At 61.3% G+C, this 22,569-nt stretch overlaps 2 protein-coding genes across 6 annotated transcripts in view; one reads left to right on the top strand and one right to left on the bottom strand.

Annotated features, from left to right (window-relative positions):
• Positions 1-2,326, bottom strand: part of LOC129399574 (uncharacterized) — a 27,918-nt gene extending 25,592 nt beyond the window's left edge. The window contains exon 1 of the mRNA XM_055119779.1: positions 1,737-2,326. Coding sequence (XP_054975754.1) covers positions 1,737-2,133 — 397 coding nt within the window. The 5' untranslated portion in view covers positions 2,134-2,326. The remainder of the gene's footprint in view (positions 1-1,736) is intronic.
• The window catches only part of DCTN1 (dynactin subunit 1), a 24,827-nt gene extending 2,258 nt beyond the window's left edge, over positions 1-22,569 (top strand). Inside the window, exons 1-32 of one of the 5 annotated variants that reach the window (XM_004611988.2) lie at positions 7,482-7,762; positions 9,211-9,456; positions 9,655-9,733; positions 9,911-9,945; positions 10,581-10,601; positions 12,580-12,597; positions 13,801-13,821; positions 14,936-15,127; positions 15,353-15,550; positions 15,630-15,834; positions 15,908-15,986; positions 16,459-16,618; positions 16,716-16,820; positions 17,014-17,205; positions 17,288-17,404; positions 17,490-17,642; positions 17,956-18,116; positions 18,198-18,366; positions 18,588-18,656; positions 18,819-18,881; positions 18,974-19,123; positions 19,199-19,360; positions 19,442-19,573; positions 19,647-19,772; positions 19,850-19,992; positions 20,176-20,342; positions 21,108-21,122; positions 21,226-21,359; positions 21,442-21,634; positions 21,713-21,792; positions 22,040-22,129; positions 22,244-22,569. In XM_004611988.2, coding sequence (XP_004612045.1) covers positions 7,730-7,762; positions 9,211-9,456; positions 9,655-9,733; positions 9,911-9,945; positions 10,581-10,601; positions 12,580-12,597; positions 13,801-13,821; positions 14,936-15,127; positions 15,353-15,550; positions 15,630-15,834; positions 15,908-15,986; positions 16,459-16,618; positions 16,716-16,820; positions 17,014-17,205; positions 17,288-17,404; positions 17,490-17,642; positions 17,956-18,116; positions 18,198-18,366; positions 18,588-18,656; positions 18,819-18,881; positions 18,974-19,123; positions 19,199-19,360; positions 19,442-19,573; positions 19,647-19,772; positions 19,850-19,992; positions 20,176-20,342; positions 21,108-21,122; positions 21,226-21,359; positions 21,442-21,634; positions 21,713-21,792; positions 22,040-22,129; positions 22,244-22,381 — 3,846 coding nt within the window. In that variant the 5' untranslated portion in view covers positions 7,482-7,729 and the 3' untranslated portion in view covers positions 22,382-22,569. Of the gene's footprint in view, positions 1-7,481; positions 7,763-9,210; positions 9,457-9,654; positions 9,734-9,910; positions 9,946-10,580; positions 10,605-12,579; positions 12,598-13,800; positions 13,822-14,935; positions 15,128-15,352; positions 15,551-15,629; positions 15,835-15,907; positions 15,987-16,458; positions 16,619-16,715; positions 16,821-17,013; positions 17,206-17,287; positions 17,405-17,489; positions 17,643-17,955; positions 18,117-18,197; positions 18,367-18,587; positions 18,657-18,818; positions 18,882-18,973; positions 19,124-19,198; positions 19,361-19,441; positions 19,574-19,646; positions 19,773-19,849; positions 19,993-20,175; positions 20,343-21,107; positions 21,123-21,225; positions 21,360-21,441; positions 21,635-21,712; positions 21,793-22,039; positions 22,130-22,243 lie in introns of those variants that run through there. The other 4 variants (XM_055119758.1, XM_055119760.1, XM_055119759.1 and 1 more) reach the window with 4 other exon arrangements.

Here is a 22,569-nt window from a genome sequence, read left to right as displayed (position 1 = left end):
ACATGCCTCTGAGAGAGCCCCCAAGACAGAATTAACCTGACGCATGATTGATGGTTGCCGGGAGTGAGACGGTGGTGGAGGGTGATTCCGTTTTCTATTTTTGGTGGCTGTTGGTACTAGTCGCAATGAGGAAATACAGAGGAGGAACATTTCAGGATCCTGCGTGCCTTTTGGGTCAGGTGGACTGGGGGATGAGCAGGCTGGGAGCAGCGGGGATCCGAGGAGCAGAAGAGGGTGCGCCTGGGGTGGTGGGCGAAGGGAGTGCTTGGGCGGGCTGGGCCACGCCATGCCTCTGAAAGACTGAGGTGACAGAGGACATGGGACGGTTGGGGTGTAAGTGAGAGCGAGTATTGGCCACGGGTCCAGAAGAGGCCGGCACGGTGAGCAGGCACTTGGGGGACCGTGTGTGGGTTTGGTGTCAAGAGCTTCCGTGGAGGGGCAGGGCCAGAGGGAAGGAGCAGCCGTGGAGAAGGTGAAAGAGATGGGAGAAAGTTTGTCAGAGGCGCGGGTTACAGGTGAGAGAGCGCCCGGAGAGAAGGCCAGTCTGGGACAAGGGAACGTGGTTTCATTTGAAGATTGAATGGAATGAAGAATGGAAAGGCTGTGGGTCGCTAGAGGCAATGACGGTTGCAGCTTGTAGTGAAGTCTCAAAATAGGGACCAGGCACATTTTCCTTTGACAACAAGGCTATCTGCTGAGGGTTGGTGGGGCTTGGACAAGTCTCCGGGTTTATTTGGTTGTTTTATTTTGGGGGGGCAGTTAGAGGGGAGTCACACCCGGCGACGCTCAGGGGTCACTCCTGGCTCTGCACTCAGGAATTCCTGCTGGCGGTGCTCAGAGAAGTACATGGGATACCAGGGATGGAATCCAGGCCGGGCCGTGTGGGCAGCGCAAATGCTCTGCCCGCTAAACTGTCACTTCAGCCCCAGCATCAGGGTTTAAAAGTACAGGAAGCTCGAGACAGTGTCAGAGTGAAGGGGAAAGGAGAGAGTGCTGACTTGGGAGGTGCTCCAGAGTGCGGTGTGTGTCCTCTGACCTTAAGCCTGAGTCTGGGGGTGGTCCTCGCCCCCTCCCGGGGATACAGTGCCGGCCTTCATTCACTGCTTCATCGTGGGAGTCTTACAGCCCTTTTAGAAAGGCTTTGTGATTATCCCTGTTTACCAGCAGGAGAAATTGAGGCACAGAGGCTTCCTTGTGCTTAGCAGTTCTTAGGTTTGATGACTTACTGCCACACGCCTTCCCCTGAGACTTGAGGGAAAGGGGAAATTTAATCCCAGCTCCATCCATCGGCCCTTTCTGTGCTTCGAGGAGCAGAGCAGACGTCTGGGAGTGCCAGAGAGAGACAGTGCCAGGCCGTTGTGTGGGGACAGGAATGGCCTGGGTGGGCAGGAGGCAGGTCAGAGTTGCTGCTGCCGTTTTGTAGCCCTGCTTGGAACTCTGAAATGCTCAACTGCTTTCCTGGCATCCAGACTAGAAAGACAAGTGACGGGGATGGGGACCTGCCGGCTGCTGTGGGCCGGCACTGCACCTGACAGTGATGGAGCCTGTCACTGTCAGCCAGAAAAAGAGAATTCAAAGAGAATTTTTTCCTGCCAGCTGTTGGACCAGGCAGACCCGTGACCTCCCGCAGTAGCATGAGTGTGTCCCTGTGTAGGATAGGATTTGCAGGGAAGGGTCAGGCCTGGCGTGGGCGCCATGGCAGAGTGGGAGGATGGCCCGGGGAGAAGTGCACTTACCTTTGCCTGCTGCAGCGCTGGAGCATCGTGCTGTGTCCTTCCTCTGCCGTTGCCATGGAGACGACTTTGCGTGGTGGTGACTGGAGATGAGTGTCCTCCATCTGATCTGGTGGCAGGTGGATTTAAAGAGGGCGAGGGAGGAAAGCTCTGCCTTGGGGCAGGGTCTGGTGAGCCCCCGGAGTGGCGGCCCCCGAGGTGACTGTGGCTTTGTTGGCTGCTGGGCTCTTGCCGAAGTTGGGAAATGGTGCATCTCTGTCCTCAGAGCGCAGGCTCGGGCGCCTGTCTGCAGGGTCCTAGTGCCAGGGCGCGCCTGGCGCTCACGCTCACGGGGCGCCTGCGGGGAATGGGGATTTCTCCGCCCCCTGGCTGGAGATTTGTAAGCGTTGCCCAGGCCCATGCAGGTCTGGGCCCGCTGGAGGTGGCCTGGCAGTGCCAGGAGTGATGGAGGGGCTACATGGGAGGTCACGGGCGCTGCAGCCAGATGTTTCTGGGAAGAAGGAGGCGCTGCAGAGGCAAAGAGAGTCTGAAATCTGAGTAGGACGCTGCTGTGGCCTGTGTTTGAATCCAGCGTCCGTCCGTCCGTAGGGCCCCTCTCCCCCTCTCTTCCTCACTCCCCTGCTTCCTTGCCAGCGCCGTCAAAGATACTGTAGTCTCCCCTCTAGGCTCCAGGTTAGAAAATCTGGGGCTTTTTTCCCCGTCTCCAGACTGTTCTGAGCCGCATCTATGAGGTCCCTTCTCATGTGGACCCCACTGTCAGACTGCTAGTCTCAGGGGGGACTTGTCCGCGAGGGGGGCCAGGGATGCAGACAGTTGGGCTCCCACAATCACGTTTAGGGAGAGTGAGATAGGTTGTGAGGGACTCAGAAAATGCCGGGGTACCAGTAAAAGCAAGGTGGAAAAGGCGTAGGCTTGTGAGAGACTTGTGAAATTCTCCCCTGTGGCTCCGTAATACCCATTTTGCTTTTTTTTTTTCTGGAAGGTTCTCCAAAACTGTTGGTAACCAAGCTTTAGACGTAAAGGCCTGTAGCTCCTCGCCCACTGTCCTAGACACTTTTAGCAGTAATTAGCATCAGTGGGGAGGCAATTGAATTAGGAACCCAGGGAATACAACTGCTCCCTGGCGAAGGGAACGGAAACTCAGAACATCGGCTGTGAGACAGGGCAGGGCCCAGAGCCGCCTGGGAAGGCTGGGTGACTGGACAGCCAGCTTTGTGTGCCCACCTGAGGCCAGGATATGCAGCGAGTACTTTGTCTTCGAGACTCAGTATTATTGCCTGTGGAATGGGGATGCATTACAGATTCAGATTCATTTTGGAAGGAGGTCATGAAAAAGTATGTTAGAATTCACATTGAAATTTTCCCTAGAGAAGGCCCTAAGAACAAGCCTTACTCTTTCTTTGTTTTTTGGGTCACACTTGGTGATGCTCAGGCGTTACTCCTGGTGGTGCTTGGGGGACTGTGAGGGGTGCCAGGGATTGAACCAGGTCAGCTGCATGCGAGGTGAGCACCCTCCCCACTACACTGTTGTTTTTGCCCTAAACAAGCCTTACTTTGAACACATTCAGTTTTCCATTTCCCCCAGTTTTGTTTTCAGTAGCAGTTTGACCACTGTTCCTGCTTGAAAACGTAAATTAATACGGAGACTTTCCTTATTCATTTATCTGCCCTTTGTGCATTCATCCATTATTTATGCACTCATCCATTCATGCAAGATTTAAGTTTGTGCTGTGTACAAGTCACCATTGATGTAGCCTCTTAGTAATGAAGAAGTAATTGCTGTAATTTGTTGAGAACATTGTGGTGGGTACTGTGCTAAATATCTTTACTTCACTTTTATTTAATCCCCCATAGCCTTTCAGATGGGCTAAGTAGAACTCTGAAAGCTGATACCAGATACCTTCCTGCGCATCATACAGGTGAGGAGGTCGGGGAGCCAGGGCTGTCTGTAGGTCGGACTGTCTCTGCCCCCCAGCCTGCTCTCAGGGGAGCCTCGTGGCTTTCTGTACTGCCTGTGTTGACGGCTTTCCTTTCCTTTGGCTATGTGCTCAGGAATGACTTTTGCTAGAGTGTAGGGACCATGGGAGCCAGAGATGACGGGATGCAAGCAAGCATCTTGACCCCTGTCTGATTTCGGTGGCTCCTGACCCCTTTCCTCTGTCTCTCGTGCCCCTGGCTCAGACCTTGCTCATTATCGTGGCTGCCTCCTGGCTGCACCCTGTGTTTATTTTACCAAGTTGCCCTTGCCTCCACTCCACCTCACTCTGACAACCAGTTTGGTCTTCCTAAAATAGCTTTCATTACAGCACTCTCCTGTGGGGGAGGAGTCTGGCTTCCTGTGGTTATTTGTCGAGTCCCCCATCTCTAGCTGGTCTTCAGTGCCTCTCAGTAGGCATGGCTCATGGGGCCAGAGAGGAGGAAAGGTGCAGACTGTAGATGAGTTTAGTAGAACTCATCTAGAATTCTTTGCCCAGCCAGGTGAATCTTTTTATTTATTTATTCTTGGATTTTGGGTCACCCCAGGAGTGCTTGGGTCACTCCTGGTGCTGCTCAGGGGACCGGAGGGTGTGCTGGGTATCGAGCCCAAGTTGGCTGTGTGCAAGGTGAACACACTGGGTGCTGGACTATCTCTATGGTCCCCAAGCTAATCTTTTTAAATAGATCCTAGGGGTCAGAGCCATAGTTCACCAGGGAGGGTGTTTGCCTTACATGCAGCTGACCGAGTTTGATCCTCGGCATCCCGCATGATCCCCTGAGCACTGCCAGGAGTAATTCCTGAGTGCAGTACCACAAGTAACCCCTGAGCATCTCTGGGTGTGACCAAAAAAGGCAAAAATAAATAAAATAAATAGTCCCTGGTCAAGCCGAATGTGTTTACTCACGAATTATTCAGAACAGTGTTGGTAGGACTGGCCCAGTGCGAGGTGTGGGGTCCAGGCCTCAGGCACGCACGGCCACATCCCTGGCCCCTTTAATTTCTTACCGTATTGACTTTTTAGAGTATTCGTGATATCTTTCGGCACATGCTATCTGTCATGTTAGATAGTTCTTTGTACTTCTATAGCTTCTGCCCTTGCTCACAGAGCACCTTCTGTGCATGATCTCATTAGGCCTTGTAACGCTAATGTAGGTAGGCTATCATCTCCAAACAGTCCCCGAGTAGCAAGGCCACTGAGGGCCAGTGAGGGTCTGGCTCTTGTCTTGGATACAGCTGATCCTGGTTCGGTCCTTGGTACCATGGATGGCCTCCCAAACTTTGCTGGGAGTGACCCTTGCCTACATGCTCCTGAGCACTCCCTAGTATGGTCCAAACCATCTTCCCTCCACCCCCCAGATAAGGAGTTAGGGACTACATATATCTGAGGAGTGCTCTCCTTCCCCCACCACTGCGTGCAGCTTCAGGAAAGCTGCTCAGTTCTCAGTTCTTCATGAAAGCTGGTCTAGCTTCCTCATGGTGTTCCCTGGTCAGCCTCCACATGGGGCTATTGCCATGTCCACACAGGCTGACGTTCTAGCACATTCTAGCAGACTTGTGGAGCACTTACTCAACGCGTCGTTTATGTAGTTACTAGATTGTTAGGTTGTGAAGCCAGGACTTCAACATAGGATTTACATCTAAATCCTGACACAGTTCTTTGAGCACCGCCTCCTCCCCCCCACCCCCACTGAATTGTTTGGGGGTTTCAGTGATATTTGACCTAACAGTGTGGGCCTGACAATTTGGTGGGTGGTAATAGTTGGTACTTTTTTTTTTGACTTTTTGGATCACACCTGGCAATGGTCAGTGGTTACTTGTGGCTCTGCACTCAGGAATTAACTCCTGGTGGAGCTCAGGGGACCACATGGGATGCTGGGGATCGAAATTGGGTCGGCCGCATGTAAGGCAAATGCCTTCCTCGCTGTCCTATGCTCTGGCCCAGTAGTTGGTACTATTAATCCTGATACTAAAAGTCACTTTTTAAAAAATTGAATCACCATGAGATAGTTGCAGACTTTCATGACTGAGTTTCAGTCATACAATAATAAAGCACCCATCCCTTGACCAGTGTGCATTTTCCACCACCAATGTCCCCAGTATCCCTCCCGCCACCCCCTGCCTCTGTGGCAGACACTTTCCTTCTTATTCTCTCTTTTCTTTGGGGCATTATGGTTTGCAGTACAGATACTGAGAGGCCATCATGTTTGGTCCATAGTCTACTTTAGCACGCATCTCCCATCCCGAGCGATCCCTCCAACCATCATTGACTTAGTGATCCCTTCTCCATCCCAACTGCCTTCAAAAGTCACTTTTATTTATTTTTTAAAATTTTATTATTATTTTTTGCTTTTTCGGTCACACCCGGCAGTGCACAAGGGCTACTCCTGGCTCTGCACTCAGGAATTACTCCTGGCGGTGCTCAGGAGACCATATGGGATGCGGGGATTCGAACCCGGGTTGGCCGCGTGCAAGGCAAACGCCGTACCTGTTGTGCTATCGCTCCAGCCCCAAAAGTCACTTTTATTTATTAGACTTGGCTTACACCCGGGGGTGCTCAGAGGTATTAACCCCTGGGGCTCTCATGGTACCCTATGCAGTGTTAGCCCTGGTTGGCTGTGTGCAAGCAAGCACCATTGCTGCTGGACTAGCTCTCCAACCCTAAAATACATTTTTAGGGTGCTCTGTAGGCCTCAAAGTGCTCTGCACAGTGTAGTTCAGACTGCGAGGAGCAGCACGGCCTGCCCAGCTGCGGATGCTTGTAGAGGAGGAGGGAGGCAGCCTGGAGACTGCAGGGGAGGTGAGGGGCTCTCCTAGGGCAACGGATGGAGTTGTCTCTCCTGCTCTTGAACCCGCCTGAGCTGTGGTGCGGTGGTAGACCTGTGGAGGGCTCACTGTGTGTGTGAGGCCCTGCGCCCAGCCCGGGGAAAGAAACGGGCATGGGGTGGAGGAGGGGCCTGCTGACCCGGCTGGCCACTGGGGGCCAAGGATAGCCCTCTGAGGGGGTGTGGAGGCACTGCCCCATGGTTTCTGGACCCTCTCACTGGAGTGCGGACTTTTTCCCCCCTTTTTTTGCTTTTTGGGTCTTACCCTGCAGTGCACAGAAATTACTCCTGGCGGTGCTCAGGGGACCATATTGGATGCTGGGAATCGAACCCGGGTCGGCCGTATGCAAGGCAGACACCCTGCCAGCTGTACTATGTACTGTCGCCCCAGGCCCCGGAGCGCACACTCTTATTAGTGTTTACAGTTGTTATTAAAGGGAATGCCGAAACCAGGAGCGCTCCAGTTCCTGTTCCTGTGAGGGTGGCCTGGCAGGCCCGGGAGCCAGGGCTGTGCTGCTGAGCGAGGGACTTTGCTCCTGGGTCTCTGCTCCCGGTTCAGCCTGTTGAACAGAAGCCGGGTGCACAGGGAGGGAGTGACTGTGGTAGCCTTTGCCCGGGCTGTTGAATGCCCTTCTGCTGGGCGCCCCAGGCCCTGGAACCCAGAGTTTAGGATGGGAGGGGGAGAGGTCAGTCCCAGGAAGAGGGTGGAGCTGGCAGACCCTTGTTTGGCTTTGTGGAGTGCCCTAGGCACTGAGTCTTTTGAAGTGTCACGCTGTGAGGTCAGCTCATGCCCTGGTCAGGGGTGCAGGAGGAGCCCCCGGACATGCAGGGTCTGTGTGTGGGCCTGGCTCCGGGGTCCCTCTCTGAGTCTGGCCAGGTGAAGCCGGGGGACGCTAGGACCCAGAGGCCAGCGCGGTTCCTGACAAGTCTGGAGCGGCACTAGCGCAGAGTGAGACTCATCAGCTGGCGCTGGGCTCCTGCCGGGCTCGGGAGCCCCCAGCAGCCGGGGGCTCCTGTCCCCATCGCCCCTGCTCCGCCCTGGGCCGCTGGCGGAGCCCATGGAGAGGGGAGGGCCGTGCCCGCTGGCTTGCCGGGCTGCCCGCGCGGGCCTGGCGCCCTGACCCTCCTGCTGGGCGTCTGCCTTTTCTCTCTGCCTCTGGCCGCCCGGGGGAGGGGGCCGGGGCCCACCGAGCACCATGGCCCAGAGCAAGCGGCACGTGTACAGCCGGGTAAGTGGCCGAGTGGGCTGGCCCGGGGATGCTGGAGCGCGCTGGTGGCCGTCCCTCTGGTGGGGGCGGGGAGAGGGGCTGGAGCAGGGGCGCTGGCCAAGCTCTGATGGGATTAGCCGGGACAGACCCTCCTCTGCCCGTGAGGGTCCGAGAAGGCGCTGGCCGCACCAGGCCTGACCTTTGACTCTCACTGGCCCTTGGGCCAGTGGTTCTGAGGCACTGTCTTGCGGACAGGCAATGGTATCGGTGCTTGAGATGGCATGAGGGGAGGCCTTTCTTTAGGGCTGCTTTGTTGTCCGGCACTGGCTTGCTCCTGTTGTGTCCACATGGCCCTGGGCTGGCGGTCGGGGTGGCTGGGGCTGGGCCCTGCCCTGGGGGCCAGCCCCGTGTCACTGGCAGTTTCTTCTGCTGGCAGATCCCCGGAAACCCACCTTTTGTCCCAGGTGTGATTTGGGGTCCCGGAGCCCCACCCCCCTGGTACTGGGGGACTGACAGGTTTGGGCAGGGCTCCCCTGAAGCCCGCTGGGCATCGGGAGCGGACTCTGTGTGGCAGGCAGGGCCACGGTGCCACTTACTCATCCTTGCTGCAAGGTCCCTGCTTCATGGAGCTGCTACTGCTAAAAAAGGCCGAGGTGTGACTTTCTCTCAGGCAGGGCCTCTTAGGGTAGAATTGCGTGTCATGTCCTGTCACCACAGTGGAGAGCTGCGCAAGGACAGCGCTTTGCTCCATTCCTGTGCCTTGTCCATCTTTCAGGTGAAAACCAGCCACTTGCCCCACCGGCAGTGTTGGGGACCTCGGGTACCTGCTCATGTTTCTCTTGGTGGGACACAGCGCGTGGGGGAAAGGCCTCCAGAAGTCGGGGTGGAGATTTGGTGGACAGGATTCCAGTCAGGATGAAGCGCCTTAGGGGGTTGACTGGGCCGTGGGGAGGCCATCAGGGGTCACTGTAGGGGTGGGCTGGGCTGGACAGAGTATGCGATGCACCTCTGGGAGGGGTGTCGGGAGAGCCGTCTGACTTTCAGGGAGGACAGGGACAGCGGTCCCTGGGGCTCTCCCGCCGTGCACTGCCCTTCTTCCCAGCTCAGGCTCCGGGCCCGGGCTCTGGTTCCGGTCTGAACGGAGGTGTTCTGTTTGTGCTCTCTTCCCATCCTCGGGGGTGGTGCTCCTGAGAAAACAGCCATGTGGTGACATTCACACATCAGCGAATTCTGATTCGTTACCGACTTTAAATATAAGCTCTTAAAAATTCTGGAAGAGTCCAGAGGAGTTCGGAGAAGCTGTAGAAAAGCACGTCACTGTCACTTTCAAGAAGGGGGTGGGCAGCTCTGGTTGGCCCTGAGAATGGGGAGCTGGGAAGTGACTTCTGGTGGTTCCTTTACTTAGTGCACTAGGACAGCACCCTCGGCCCGTGGCCCTTGACCCTGCGTTTGCCGTTTCTGCCTTCCAGACTCCCAGCGGCAGCAGAATGAGCACGGAGGCAAGTGCCCGGCCTCTCCGGGTGGGCTCCCGAGTGGAGGTGATTGGGAAAGGCCACCGAGGCACCGTAGCCTACGTGGGCGCCACGCTCTTTGCCACTGGCAAGTGGGTCGGTGTGATCCTGGATGAAGCCAAGGGCAAGAACGATGGCACCGTCCAAGGCAGGAAATACTTCACGTGTGATGAAGGGCACGGAATCTTTGTGCGCCAGTCCCAGGTACCTAGCCCTGCCCCTTATGCCTGCACGCCTGGGCCTCAACAGAAGCATCTGTCTGCTGGGGCGCGTGGGGGGCAGCCAGGGAGGGAAGATTGGGGGTCTGTTTTTAGGGAGCTGTCCTGTACCCCAGGTCTGGGGACAGGCCCATATTTTAGCGATCCTTGTTCTGGCTCTGTTGAGTTTGTTTTGTGGCCTCAGATCCAGGTCTTTGAAGATGGAGCAGATACTACTTCCCCAGAGACACCGGATTCTTCTGCCTCAAAGGTCCTCAAAAGAGGTAATAACCACCTGCTCAAGTTGCCTGCCTGTACAGAGGGGTCCCTGGGAAGTCTCCCCGGAACAGCGGGTCGAGTAGATTCTGAAAGGCTCCCGTTAGTAACATGTTCCTTTGTCCTTGCTCCCCTCCCCTGCCCCATCTCTGTGTCCAAACACACACTTTGTTTGCTTCCTGCAGAGGGAGCTGAGGCGGCTGCCAAGACCAGCAAACTGGTGAGTGGTTGGGGGTGGGCGTGGGGAGGGAGGAATAGGGAGAGAAGGAGGAAGGAGCCCCCCCTCCATCCCAGGCTGGTGGGAGCAGCTGGCGAGTGAGGGGAATTGTCTTGGGGTCTCCAGACTTCCCGTGTGCGTGTTGCTGTGTTAGGGGCAGAGTAAGAGGGGAACTATTAAGGCCCAGAAGTTCAGGGTCAAATGAAGGTGGGGTTATAGGAAGGACAGGTGGGTCTGAACCTCATGGTGCCAACTTCTTGCTGTTTGGTACCCACAGCTGCCAGGGTCTAAGGGGCCTGGGAATAGGCGGGAGGGAGAGATGGGAGGCAGCGGGAGTTCTGTGCACAGGTGAGTGGGGAGGAGCCAGGCGGGTCCTCTCTTCAGGCTCTGCCTGAGCCCCCGATGCACAGGGCGGGAAGTGTGTGTGTTGTGGGGAGGGGTCCCCGGCCTGCCAGCGTCTTGGCCGGCGTGTATATGCACATGCCGAATCTGGTCCTGGAAGTACCCCAGCAGCCTGCTGCCCGCTGCCCCCTTTCTGGTGTGTGCTTGAGCGGCCAGAAGGCCTGCACCCGGGACGTCTGGCCGGGCTGCCCCGCGAGACATGTGTTACTAACTGCCCTTTCCCACTCCTCACGCAGCGGGGACTGAAGCCTAAGAAGGTGGTGTGTTTGCTCCCTGTGCCCGGCGCCGTGGGCCCCAAGCCTCCACGGCTGCCTGCATGTCCTTGGCTGTTGCATGCTTGTGTGTGTGACCTTGAGGCTGGGCTGCCCAGAGGAAATGGCGGCCTGGGCTTTCAGAGTTCCTTTGTGGGGTGCATGGACCTCAGGCAGTGTCCAGGTAGAGCCCCACAAAGACGACTCCCCCACCCCAGCACTCACAGGCAGAGTCTGCAAGCATTTGGCTTGACAAGCAGCACCTGAGGACCGATCTTACTGCCTTTTAGGGGCTCTCACTTGGCCTGAACTTGGGGGGTGGGAGGAGAGACGGAGGGTCAGCCTCGGGGCAAACACCCGGTGAAATGACAGATGCCCCAGGGAGGACTGGGGGGCAGGAGGCAGGGAACAGAGTGTTGGCTGGCAACCCAGGAGAGTGGATGCCGCCCAAGGGCCCGGGCCGACCCTGCTCTGTCTGTCCGTCTCGCCTGCCGCCTCCTTCCTCTGCTGTGGTCCCTGGCTGCTTGCCTTCCGCCCCTTGCAGCTGTCAGCCAGGGTGGGAGTGGGGCTCACGGTGTCACTGTCCCAGACTCTTTAAAAAACTCTGGCACTGCTGCAACCACTTCCTCCCTCCAGCCCCTGTGCCCTGCATGTATGTGCCTGTCTGCTCTTGTCTGTGCGTGCCTGTGTGTAGCTGTGTGATGTCCTTGTCGCCAGCATTTGCATGGAGAGCTGCTGGACTGGGGCGGTGGGCAGGGGAAGGAAATCCCTCTCTCCCACTCTGCTCCGGGGTGCCCTGCCTCTGGAAGACCTCACACTGATACTGGCTGTGGGGTGTGCTCGGGTGGGACCCTGGAGGTGAGAAGGAAGAGAATGCTCGAGAGGATCCTGGGACCCATCTCAGGGGCGTGGAGATCTTCCCTTGGTCGCTGGCTCCCCATGGTGGCCTGCCCTCTCTAGAGTCTGCTCTGTGGAGCTCTGGTCTCCACCTGGCCCTCCCAAGCCCTGTGGGTGGGGCAGCCGCCCCCGGAGATATGGTGGAGCTAGCCTGTGCTGGCACCTGTGCCTTCTTTGCTCCTGGGCCAAATGGCCAGTCCCTCGTCCACGCCCCACGCGGGACTGTGCTCTCCGCGGATCTCTAGCCCAGGGCCCCTCCATCAGCCTGTGAGCCTCCCTCCACAGCCGGAGCTTTGAGAGGGGCAGAAGAGACTCCAGCTGCCTCCGCAGAGTGCCCATTTCTTCCTGGAGGCCCCTGGGACCTGGCACCTGCCCCCCACCCGACGCTGCCCATAGAGCTGCAGCGGGAAGATGCTCCCTGCACTCCCTGTGCGCCGTGGGCGGGCGGATGCTCTGGCTGTGTGCGCCTGCTGAGCCGCCATAAGAGCTTTGTCAGTGTATTGCTGGGGTGGTGGGCGGAGCGGGGGAGAGGCCCGGGGAGGCCGCCAGAGCAATGAGTCCCAGGCTGCAGAGGGCGCCGGTTCTGGGGTGGCCGGCCTTGCGCCGGTTTCTGGGAGCAAAATCCTCGGGGCTGGCGCTGGCGAAGGGCGCGTGGAGCAGGTTCCAGTGGCGACTGGGCGGGGCGGGGCGGGATCCACGCCCGCTGGTCCAGCCCCAGGCTGGGGAGGAGGGCCCGCGCAGTTGCTAGGTGACGGTTGCTAGGTGCCGGCGCAGTGGCTCCGCCCAGCCCGGGGAGGGCGGGCGCATGACGTCAGGCGGAGCTGGTGCTGCGGCCGAGCGGGCGCCCGGCAGTTCCCGCGTCCCCTCCGGGGCCTCTGCGCCCGAGCCACGGCCATCTTCGGACGGGGAAGCTGAGGCTGCACTGCTGGGATGTGATGCACTAACCTGCTGTCTCCGCCGCCTTTCCCTCTGTTCGGCCTCTTTCCCTCCCTCCCGTCGTCTGCCCTTTCTCCGTGTGTGTCCACCCTCCTCTGTACCTCCTCTTTCCTCTCCTGGCTTTCTTGGGGTTTCTGCAATGATGAGACAGGCGCCGACCGCCCGAAAGGTACTCTTGCTCTGCTGCCGCCAGCCCTGGTGGGGGTGGGGGCGACTCCCTTCCTGTACGCCCCTGGTCGGGGAGGAGAGTAGGGCCCTCCATGCCCCCTGCCCTGGGTGTTTGCTCTCGGACCTGCCAGCTCTGGGCCGAGAGTCTGGACTCGGCCTGGCCGCCGTGGCCCTACAGGCCTGGACTTGAGGCAGTTTTTGCAGCACGCTGGCCCTGGGAGAGTTTGCTGAGAGCATCCCGGGAAGAAGGTCCTAGGCCTGACCTCCGCCACAGTGACTCCTGGGGGTGCTTCCAGCATCCCTTGACCTCCTACGGGGAGGAGCCTTCAGGGGGATTTGCCAGGCTGGTGCGGGTGAGGGGGGCAGGAGGGTGGCATTGGCTTCCTTGGTCCCTGCGGCTCGGATAAACAGGGCTTCTGTTAAACCTTGTCTGAGTCTCAAGGCCCTGCCATTCACTTGCTGTAACCTGAGGGGTTTCTGGCTCTGGTTTAGGGCAGTAGTTTCTTTATGCTCTAGCCCATCCCCACCGCTCTTCCCTCCCAGCTGGTGAGGGTTACTCTGCTGAGCTGGGCCTTCTGGCTAATGCACTCTTCCTGGGTCTGACACCTGAGCTCCCGGCCCTAGGGATGGGGGTGCTGCTGGCTTGGGGCCTGGGGGAGGGGGAGGGGAGGGAGGACAGCTGCATTGTTCTGTCTGATCAGCCTTGGGGTGGGGGGCGCTCATCTCCCTAGTCAGGGCTCCTGTCACAAACTTCGTGGGCTCCAGCACGGACAGGAAGGGGCTGGTTCAGGAAAGTCCTTGGGAGTGGCAGGTGGGTGGGGCCTCTGCTGGCCTCAGAGAGAGAAGTTGATGAAGGGCTGGTCTCCGGGGACCCTGCCAGCTGCCGCCTTTGGTCTCCTGTGGCTCCCAGCCTAGGAGACAGGGATTTATGGGATGTCAGGGCATATGATGGGTTGAAGTTTGCAGCGGTTGGGCAAAAGGAGGGCCAGGGACCACTGGGCCACGGGAATTCTGAGTTCCTGGCAATTATGAGCTGAAGGCAGTTAGTAGTGGGAAACAGGGACCGGGCGTGGGTGAGGGGGGCAGGCAACTGTACCTTCATTCCTGTGCCTTCTGCTCTCATTGCTGTCCCGTTTGCTGTGTCTTTCTGCCGTTGTTCTTTTTTTTCCTGCTTCTCTTCCTCTGGCTCCCGTTGCCTGTCCAGACCACAGCTCGGCGGCCCAAGGTGAGGACAGGCCCCGCGCGGCACGCGGCTCAGGCATGTGCATGTGTGTGGGCGTTGGCTGCAGGGCAGAGCTGGCCACAGTGTATCTTGGCATCTACACTGTATACACTTAGCATTTCAAGGGGGTGAGCGGGGTGTACGGGGGTGACCCATCACTCCTGGCTTGTGTGGAGAGTCTGAGCCGGTCCCCTGAGTGCAGAAGCGACCCTGGTGGTGGTTAATCAGGATGGGCTTTCTTGCGAAGGGGCTTTTGGGCCAGTTTTGATGGAGCAGGAACTACCTGGAAGAGCGCTGACGAGGCACTCAGGAGTGAAGACGGTAGATTGCTGGGGAGGCTCTGGGTGTGGGGTCTGCTATGAGTGCTGGCCCAGCCGAGGACCTCAGGGCCCAGCATTGCCAGGAAGAGCCTGGGCACGCCCGCCCACTCCTTCTACCCGTCGTACTACCCCCGATGGATGCTTGTTTGGATTGTGGGGGGGGAGGCAGGTGACACACGCAGACCTTGTGTCAGAGGGCAGCTAGGAGGGCAATAGCCACCCTGTCCCTGTCCCTGCAGGGTCCGCTGCAGCAGGCCCAGGGAGGAAGGATGAGTTTGGTTGCTAGGAGCCAAGCGCGGGAGATGCCTGGCCTTGGGCGGGCAGAGAACTGGGTGCCCCTGCTGCAGCAGCTGGCGCCGGGAACGCGGAAGCTAGAGAACCAAACTCCTATCTCTTTCTCTGGGAGTGACTTTCAGTCACTTTGCACTCTGGAGGAGGAGGGCACAGGCCTGGACAATGATAGATAGGACGTGGAGTATTAAGGCATTGCCAGAACAGTCCCCGTGGGCTGCAGGGGAGTCTGTCAGGGCTTGGAGGAATGTGGGGTCTGTGCCAAGGGAGGAGTCTTCTAATCTCCTGTCTTCCCCCTCCCCTCCTGTCCCTGGACCTTCCCCGTCCCTGGTCACTCTCCCTAACTCTCTCTCTCCCTCGGCCCTTCCTGCTGCTTCTCTGTCTGCATTGTGCTTCGCTGCCGTCTGCCTCTTCCTGCCTTCCGGCTCCTTCCCTCTCCACATTCTCCCACTCTGTCCCACCATCCCTCCCCCCCTACTCTGACCTGCACTTCCATCTCCGAACAGTCCACCCGCCCGGCCAGTACCGGGGTGGCCGGGGCCAGTAGCTCCCTGGGACCCTCTGGCTCCGCGTCAGCAGGAGAACTGAGCAGCAGCGAGCCCAGCACCCCAGCACAGACGCCGCTCGCAGCCCCCATCATCCCCACACCGGCCCTCACGTCCCCTGGGGCAGCCCCCCCACTCCTTTCCCCATCCAAGGTAAGGACGGGCTTAGAAGGGCAGAAGCAAGACACGGGGGAGGTGGGGTGTAGGCCCGAGCCTCTGTCTGGCCTCGGCCAGGCTCCCCCTTCCTCTGCCCTCACCCAGGTGTCCCCAGAGGCCTGTGGGGGGACGCTTGCTCACATTCTTGCCCTTTCTGCCCAGCTTAGCCCTGTGGGGTGGGCCGGGGAGGCAGTGCCCAGAGCCCGGGGTTCCCCTCTGCAGGAGGAGGAGGGGCTGAGGGCTCAGGTGCGAGACCTGGAGGAGAAGCTGGAGACGCTGCGGCTGAAGCGGGCGGAAGACAAGGCGAAACTGAAGGAGCTGGAGAAGCACAAGATCCAGCTGGAACAGGTGCAGGAATGGAAGAGCAAGATGCAGGAGCAGCAGGCCGACCTGCAGCGGCGCCTCAAGGAGGCGCGGAAGGTAACCCAGGGAGCAGGGCGAGCCTCGGCCTGGGGCCCACAGAGGGGCGCAGTGAGGCCCACCCTCGCCCCCACTGCAGGAGGCCAAGGAGGCGCTGGAGGCCAAGGAGCGCTACATGGAGGAGATGGCCGACACGGCCGACGCCATCGAGATGGCCACGCTGGACAAGGAGATGGCCGAGGAGCGGGCCGAGTCCCTGCAGCAGGAGGTGGAGGCGCTGAAGGAGCGTGTGGACGAGCTCACCACGGACCTGGAGATCCTCAAGGCTGAGATAGAAGAGAAGGGTAGGGCCCGGGCCTGGTCGGGGCCGGCTGGTGGCGGGGACCCACCGCTGACCATGTTCCTGCCCTTCCCCAGGCTCTGACGGGGCTGCGTCCAGCTATCAGCTCAAGCAGCTGGAGGAGCAGAACGCCCGCCTCAAGGATGCCCTCGTGAGGTGGGAGTCGCACTGCCCGCTCCGGGCGCCCTCTCCGGCCTCCGTCCCCTCGGTGCCCCCACCTCCAGCCCACCCGCACTCATGCCCTCACACCCTCATTTTCCTTTTTTTCGCTTTTGGGTCCTACCCGGCGATGTGCAGGGGTTAGTCCCAGCTCTGCACTCAGGAATTACTCCTGACGGTGCTCAGGGGACCATATGGGATGCTGGGAATCAAACCCGGGTCGGCCCTGTGCAAGGCAAACGCCCTCCTCGCTGTGCTATCGCTCCAGGCCCCATCCTCATTTTTCTTTCTCCATGTCTCGCAGTGCCTGAGACTCACTCCTGGCTCTGTGCTCCGGCATCATTCCTGGTGGAGCTCGGGGGACCTTCTAGGGTGCTGGGGATGGATCCTGGCTCGACTGCAGGGCAGACATCGTACCTGCTGTCCCCTCTCTCTGGCCCCCATCTCTCACCTTCTCTCGTCTCCACAGGATGCGGGACCTTTCTTCCTCCGAGAAGCAGGAGCACGTGAAACTCCAGAAGCTCATGGAAAAGAAGAATCAGGAGCTGGAGGTGGTGAGGCAGCAGCGGGAGCGCCTGCAGGAGGAGTTGACCCAGGCCGAGACCACCATCGACGAGCTCAAGGAGCAGGTCTGGGGCGCCCAGCCCTGTCCCCAAGCCCCCCGTGCCGGTTGCCTCCGCCCTCGGCACCTTTCAGCAGCCCTTGCCACTGTCCCCTCCCACCCAGGTGGACGCTGCTCTGGGTGCTGAGGAGATGGTGGAGACGCTAACGGACCGGAACCTGAATCTGGAAGAAAAAGTCCGGGAGTTGAGAGAGACTGTCGGGGACTTGGTATGGAGAGGGTCGACCCTGGCCTCTGACTGAAAGAGGGGGCATGGGAGAGGGGCTCGAGGGGAGGGATCTGCTGAGGGGCCTGGCGCCGACCCCGCGTTGACCACTGCCCTTAGCCCAGGGGGTGTGGTGAGCGAGCCCACAGGGCTGCTGCCCTCACCCGCCTCCCCTCCCCCGGCTTGCTGCTCCGCAGGAGGCGATGAACGAGATGAACGACGAGCTGCAGGAGAACGCGCGCGAGACGGAGCTGGAGCTGCGGGAACAGCTGGACATGGCGGGCGCCCGCGTGCGTGAGGCCCAGAAGCGCGTGGAGGCGGCCCAGGAGACGGTGGCAGACTACCAGCAGACCATCAAGAAGTACCGCCAGCTGACCGCCCACCTGCAGGTGCCCGGCCCTCGCCGCGTCCCCGCCCGTGCCTCCTTGTGGCCCGTTGTCGCCTGGGCGCCTCATTGTCGTGTCCCCCCAGGATGTGAACCGGGAGCTGACCAACCAGCAGGAAGCATCTGTCGAGCGGCAGCAGCAGCCGCCTCCCGAGACTTTCGACTTCAAGATCAAGTTTGCCGAGACGAAGGCCCACGCCAAGGTCAGGAGAGCGGGGTGGGCTGCCTCGGGGCTGGGCTTCTGGCCCTCTGCGGCCCCTCTGAGAGTCCCTTCTCCGGCCCGCACAGGCCATTGAGATGGAGCTGAGGCAGATGGAGGTGGCCCAGGCCAACCGGCATATGTCCCTGCTGACCGCCTTCATGCCGGACAGCTTCCTGCGGCCAGGCGGGGACCACGACTGTGTCCTGGTGCTGCTCCTCATGCCCCGTCTCATCTGCAAGGTATGGCTAGGGGCCCCCGGCTGGACAGCACGCTCATGGCATTGTGAAGCAGGCCTTGTGGCCGCTGAGGGAGGACAGGGGTCAGCTGTGAGGGGACGGAGCAGCACAGGAGCCATGCGACACAGCTGCGGGGTCGGCGGGGAGCTGGTTTCGGTACGGGAATAGTGCCCGAGTGTGGCCCCGGCCCTGGGTCAGTTGGGGGAGAGCTGCCGGCTGCTGTTCTCTGCCCCGCGGGCACCGTCAGTATGCCCTGGTGGTGCTGCCCGCACCGTTGCTGGGCTGAGCCCCAGGGTCCCGGGCCTTCTCCCCGCAGGCAGAGCTCATCCGGAAGCAGGCCCAGGAGAAGTTCGAGCTGAGTGAGAACTGCCTGGAGCGGCCGGGGCTACGCGGGGCGGCGGGGGAGCAGCTCAGCTTCGCAGCCGGGCTGGTGTATTCGCTGAGCCTGCTGCAGGCCACACTCCACCGCTACGAGCAGTAAGAGCGCCCCAGCCTCGGCCACGGGGTGGGGGGTGGGTCTGGCGGCCTCGGCCTCACCGGGCCTCTCCCTGCCCCCAGCGCCCTCTCTCAGTGCAGCGTGGATGTGTATAAGAAGGTGGGCAGCCTCTACCCCGAGATGAGCGCCCACGAGCGCTCCCTGGACTTCCTCATCGAGCTGCTGCACAAGGACCAGCTGGACGAGACGGTCAACGTCGAGCCTCTGACCAAGGCCATCAAGTACTATCAGGTCTGGGCAGATGCCCCCGGCCGGCGGGGTGCAGGGGCCGGGGGACTCTTTCCGCCCATGGTTGCCTGGGGGCTCCTTGTGCTGGCCGCAGGGGGATGCTGACCTCTTGGCTTTCAGAGCCTTTGGTCCCACCAGGGCTGAGCTGACAGTGCTGGTGGGGGAAGAACTGTCTGTCTTTCCAAGGCCTCAAGTGTTTGTGTCCCTTGGCCGTTCCCCCTCAGCACCTGTACAGCATCCACCTGGCCGAGCAGCCCGAGGACAGCACGATGCAGCTGGCTGACCACATCAAGGTGCGCCTGGGTCCCACCTCCCCTTGGGACTGAGCCGGGGGCAGCTGGGTGCAGCCCTCCTGGGCGGCAGGGACCAAGCAAGGCAGCGGACTGTGTGTGAGGTCGGCAGAGGGCGCTGCAGACACGCTGCCGGGCTGACGTGCCACACCTCTGCCCCCACAGTTCACCCAGAGTGCCCTGGACTGCATGAGCGTGGAGGTGGGCCGACTGCGGGCCTTCCTGCAGGTGAGACACACTGGATCTTTGGCTCTGTGGACTCTGCCCTCCTTAGCCCCCACCCCTGCTGACCTGGTCCCCCTCTTCCGTTTCCTGCCCAGAGCGGGCAGGAGGCTTCAGACATCGCCCTTCTGCTCCGGGACCTGGAGACGTCGTGCAGTGACATCCGCCAGTTCTGCAAGAAGATCCGAAGGCGAATGCCGGGGACGGATGCTCCTGGGATTCCGGCTGCGCTGGCCTTTGGACCACAGGTCGGCTGCCACGGGGAAGGGGTGAGAGCTGCAGGGGACAGGTGTGAGCGGCTTCTGACCTGGCCTGTCCCGCAGGTGTCCGACACGCTGCTCGATGGCAGGAAGCACCTGACGTGGGTGGTGGCTGTGCTGCAGGAGGTGGCGGCTGCCGCCGCCCAGCTCATCGCCCCACTGGCAGAGAACGAGGGGCTGCCCGTGGCCGCCCTGGAGGAGCTGGCCTTCAAAGCGAACGAGCAGGTGGCTGGGTGTACTGGGTGGGGAGGGAGTGACCTGCCATGGGGCCTCCGGCTTGTGGCCTCATGCCCGTGGCCCTCGCAGATCTACGGGACGCCCTCCAGCAGCCCCTATGAGTGTCTGCGCCAGTCCTGCACCATCCTCATCAGCACCATGAACAAGCTGGCCACAGCCATGCAGGAGGGAGAGTACGACGCAGAGCGGCCCCCCAGCAAGGTGGGAGCCGGGGCACGGGGCAGCGGGCGGGCCTTGGGAGGAGCACCCGTGACCTCTCCCACCCGGACTCTAGCCTCCCCCGGTGGAGCTGCGGGCCGCGGCCCTGCGGGCGGAGATCACGGATGCCGAGGGCCTCGGCTTGAAGCTGGAGGACCGAGAGACCGTGATCAAGGAGCTCAAGAAGTCCCTCAAGATCAAGGTGCGGCAGGGGAGGCCCCGGGGAGGCGGCCGGTGCCCGTGTGCAAGGCGGTGAGGGGACGACTCTGTCGCGTGCAGGGGGAGGAGCTGAGCGAGGCCAACGTGCGGCTGAGCCTGCTGGAGAAGAAGCTGGACAGCGCGGCCAAGGACGCGGACGAGCGCATCGAGAAAGTGCAGACGCGGCTGGAGGAGACGCAGGTGCTGCTGCGGAAGAAGGAAAAGTCAGTGCCCGCCCCCGCCCCTCCCACCGGGGCACGCCCACCCCTGCCCGCCCCGCCAGCCCGGGGACACCCCAGTCCCAGCCCAGGGGCGCACCAGCCCCCCAGCTCTGGCCTGGCTCTGCGCGGCGCCCCCTGGGGTCCGGTGGGGCTGGGGCCTTGCCCAAGGAAAGTTCTTGTTGGCAGGGAGTTCGAGGAGACCATGGACGCACTCCAGGCGGACATCGATCAGCTGGAGGCCGAGAAGGCCGAGCTGAAGCAGCGGCTGAGCAGCCAGTCCAAGCGCGCGGCCGAGGGGCTCCGGGGGCCCGCGCCCTCCGGCATCGCCACCCTGGTCTCAGGCCTCGCCGGCGGTGAGTCAGCTACTCGGGGGCCTCCTCAGAGCCTCCGGCCTTGGTGCCTGTCCGCTTGGGGTGCGGGGACCCCCCTGCCCTTAGACCACGCACAGATCGGTGGTCCCGGTCCTGCTCAGGGTCTGCAACATGGCCACATGGCGCTGCTGTTTCAGCTCACAGCATGTTCTCCTTGGTAATTCATTATCTGAGGCACCATGATTTTCGATACTGCTAACGAGGGGGTTTCATGCAGTGTTCCAACACTCCATCCTCCACCAGAGCCCTTCTCCCCACCCCCATGAGAGTGCCCCCTCTCCCCCGTCAGTCCCCACTTCTCCCCCACCAGAGGCCCCCCTTCAATCACCCCCACCAGAGTCCCTATTCTCCCCACTGCCAGCCCCCTGCCATGGTGCAGAGAGAGGGGGGTGTGGGGAGGGGTCGCAGTGGTGCCTCCTGCTCAGAGCTGTGGGGCGTGCGGGGGCGACGGATGTGGCTGCTGCAGGGGGCACGTGACCTGTGGGCACGGCTTGCTGCCTTCCAGGAGGGCGTGGGGGCAGGCCCCGCCTCCGCACGCTCCGGCTGACTCACGCTCGCTCTTCTCCGAGGGCTGCTGCCGGGGCAGGAAGAGCTGGGGAGGCTGGGCGGTGCCCATGGCTGACTCCTGGCGCAGTGCTCAGGGCTCGGCTTGCAGGCGGGTGCTTGGGAACGGGTTCCCTCGAGGTGAGGGCTTGCATCCCACGTCTCATTCTCTCTCTCCCTGCTCCTCGCGGTTCCCGAACACAGAAGAACAGCAGCGAGGTAGGCACCCTCTGGCGGCCGGGCAGGCCCTGGGACTGGGGGCCACAGGTGGGGCGGGAAGGGCGCCCGGCAGGTGCAGAGCTCCTTCTCTGTGCCCCTGCAGGAGGTGCTCCTGGGCAGGTTGTGGGCGCGGCGCCAGGCCCAGGGCTGGTGAAGGACTCGCCGCTGCTCCTGCAGCAGATCTCGGCGCTGAGGCTGCACGTCTCGCAGCTGCAGCATGAGAACAGCGTCCTCAGGGTGAGGCGGGCGGCGCGTGCCACCGGTGGGGGGTGGCAGGGGCCTGGAGGGGCTTTGCTGAGTCCCCGGCTGCCTCCTCCAGGGAGCCCAGATGAAGGCGTCACTGGCAGCGCTGCCCCCTCTGCACGTGGCCAAGCTGCCGCTGCCACCGCGGGAGGGCCCGGACAGTGAGCTGGCGGCCGGAGCACTGTACCGCAAGACCAGCCAGCTCCTGGAGACGCTGAATCAGCTGAGCACGCACACGCACGTCGTGGACATCACCCGCACCTGCCCAGGTAGGGCCCTGCCCGCAGTCCTCCCTGGCCGTTGGGTCTGGGCAGCTGGCTGCGGGCTCATTCCTGCCTTCCTCGCAGCCGCCAAGAGCCCGTCGGCCCAGCTCCTGGAGCAGGTGGCTCAGCTCGCGACCCTCAGTGACACCATCGAGAAGCTCAGGGTGAGCCTCGCCTCCGGCGCCCGTGCTGGGGCCCAGGGCAGGGGCGGGCAGGGTTCCTGGCGGTCTCGGCCGGGGTGAGGAGAGCCACGGTCAGCGTGTGTGAGCTGAGTCCCGGGGAGATGGTGGGGTGGTTCCCGGGGGCGGAGAGTGGGAACCAGCCTCAGAGGGTCAGCGGGGCCGGGAGCCGGGGGTGGGGCAGGGAGGTCTTGTGCGGGGCCCCCAGTGACCCTGTCCTCGCCTCCACCAGGACGAGGTCCTCAAGGAGACTGTATCTCAGCGTCCGGGTGCCGCCGTCCCCACGGACTTTGCCACTTTCCCTTCCTCAGCCTTCCTCAGGGTAAGGGGGGCGTGAGGGGGAGGTGGGCGCTGGGGCAGCCTCCCTGCAGCACCTCGGGACGTGCCGCCGGGCTCCCTGTGTCTGACCGGGTGCCTCTGACCCTGCAAACCTCAGGCCAAGGAGGAGCAGCTGGATGACACGGTCTACGTGGGCAAAGTGACCTTCGCGTGCGCGGCTGGCCTGGGCCAGCGACATCGGGTGGTGCTGACGCAGGAGCAGCTGCACCAGCTGCACGGCCGCCTCATCTCCTGACCGTTGCACCCCTGCTGTCCCCTCCTGCCCTCCCAGTGTCACGGCTGCCCCAGCCCCGCTGACCCGGGCCCTCCTCGCCGGCGCTGCTTCCTCCTCCCCGTGGGCTAAGGCTGACACCCACCACCAAAGCTGCACGAGGTCCCCGGGCAACGGCTTACACCTGGATTAAAGCGGCTTCTGCTTCCGTG

The sequence above is a fragment of the Sorex araneus genome, chromosome X (assembly GCF_027595985.1).
Source record: "Sorex araneus isolate mSorAra2 chromosome X, mSorAra2.pri, whole genome shotgun sequence".
NCBI classification, from domain to species: domain Eukaryota; kingdom Metazoa; phylum Chordata; class Mammalia; order Eulipotyphla; family Soricidae; genus Sorex; species Sorex araneus.
The sequence above is the reverse complement of the archived record's forward strand: the minus strand, read 5'-3'. Positions and strand labels throughout refer to the sequence as shown.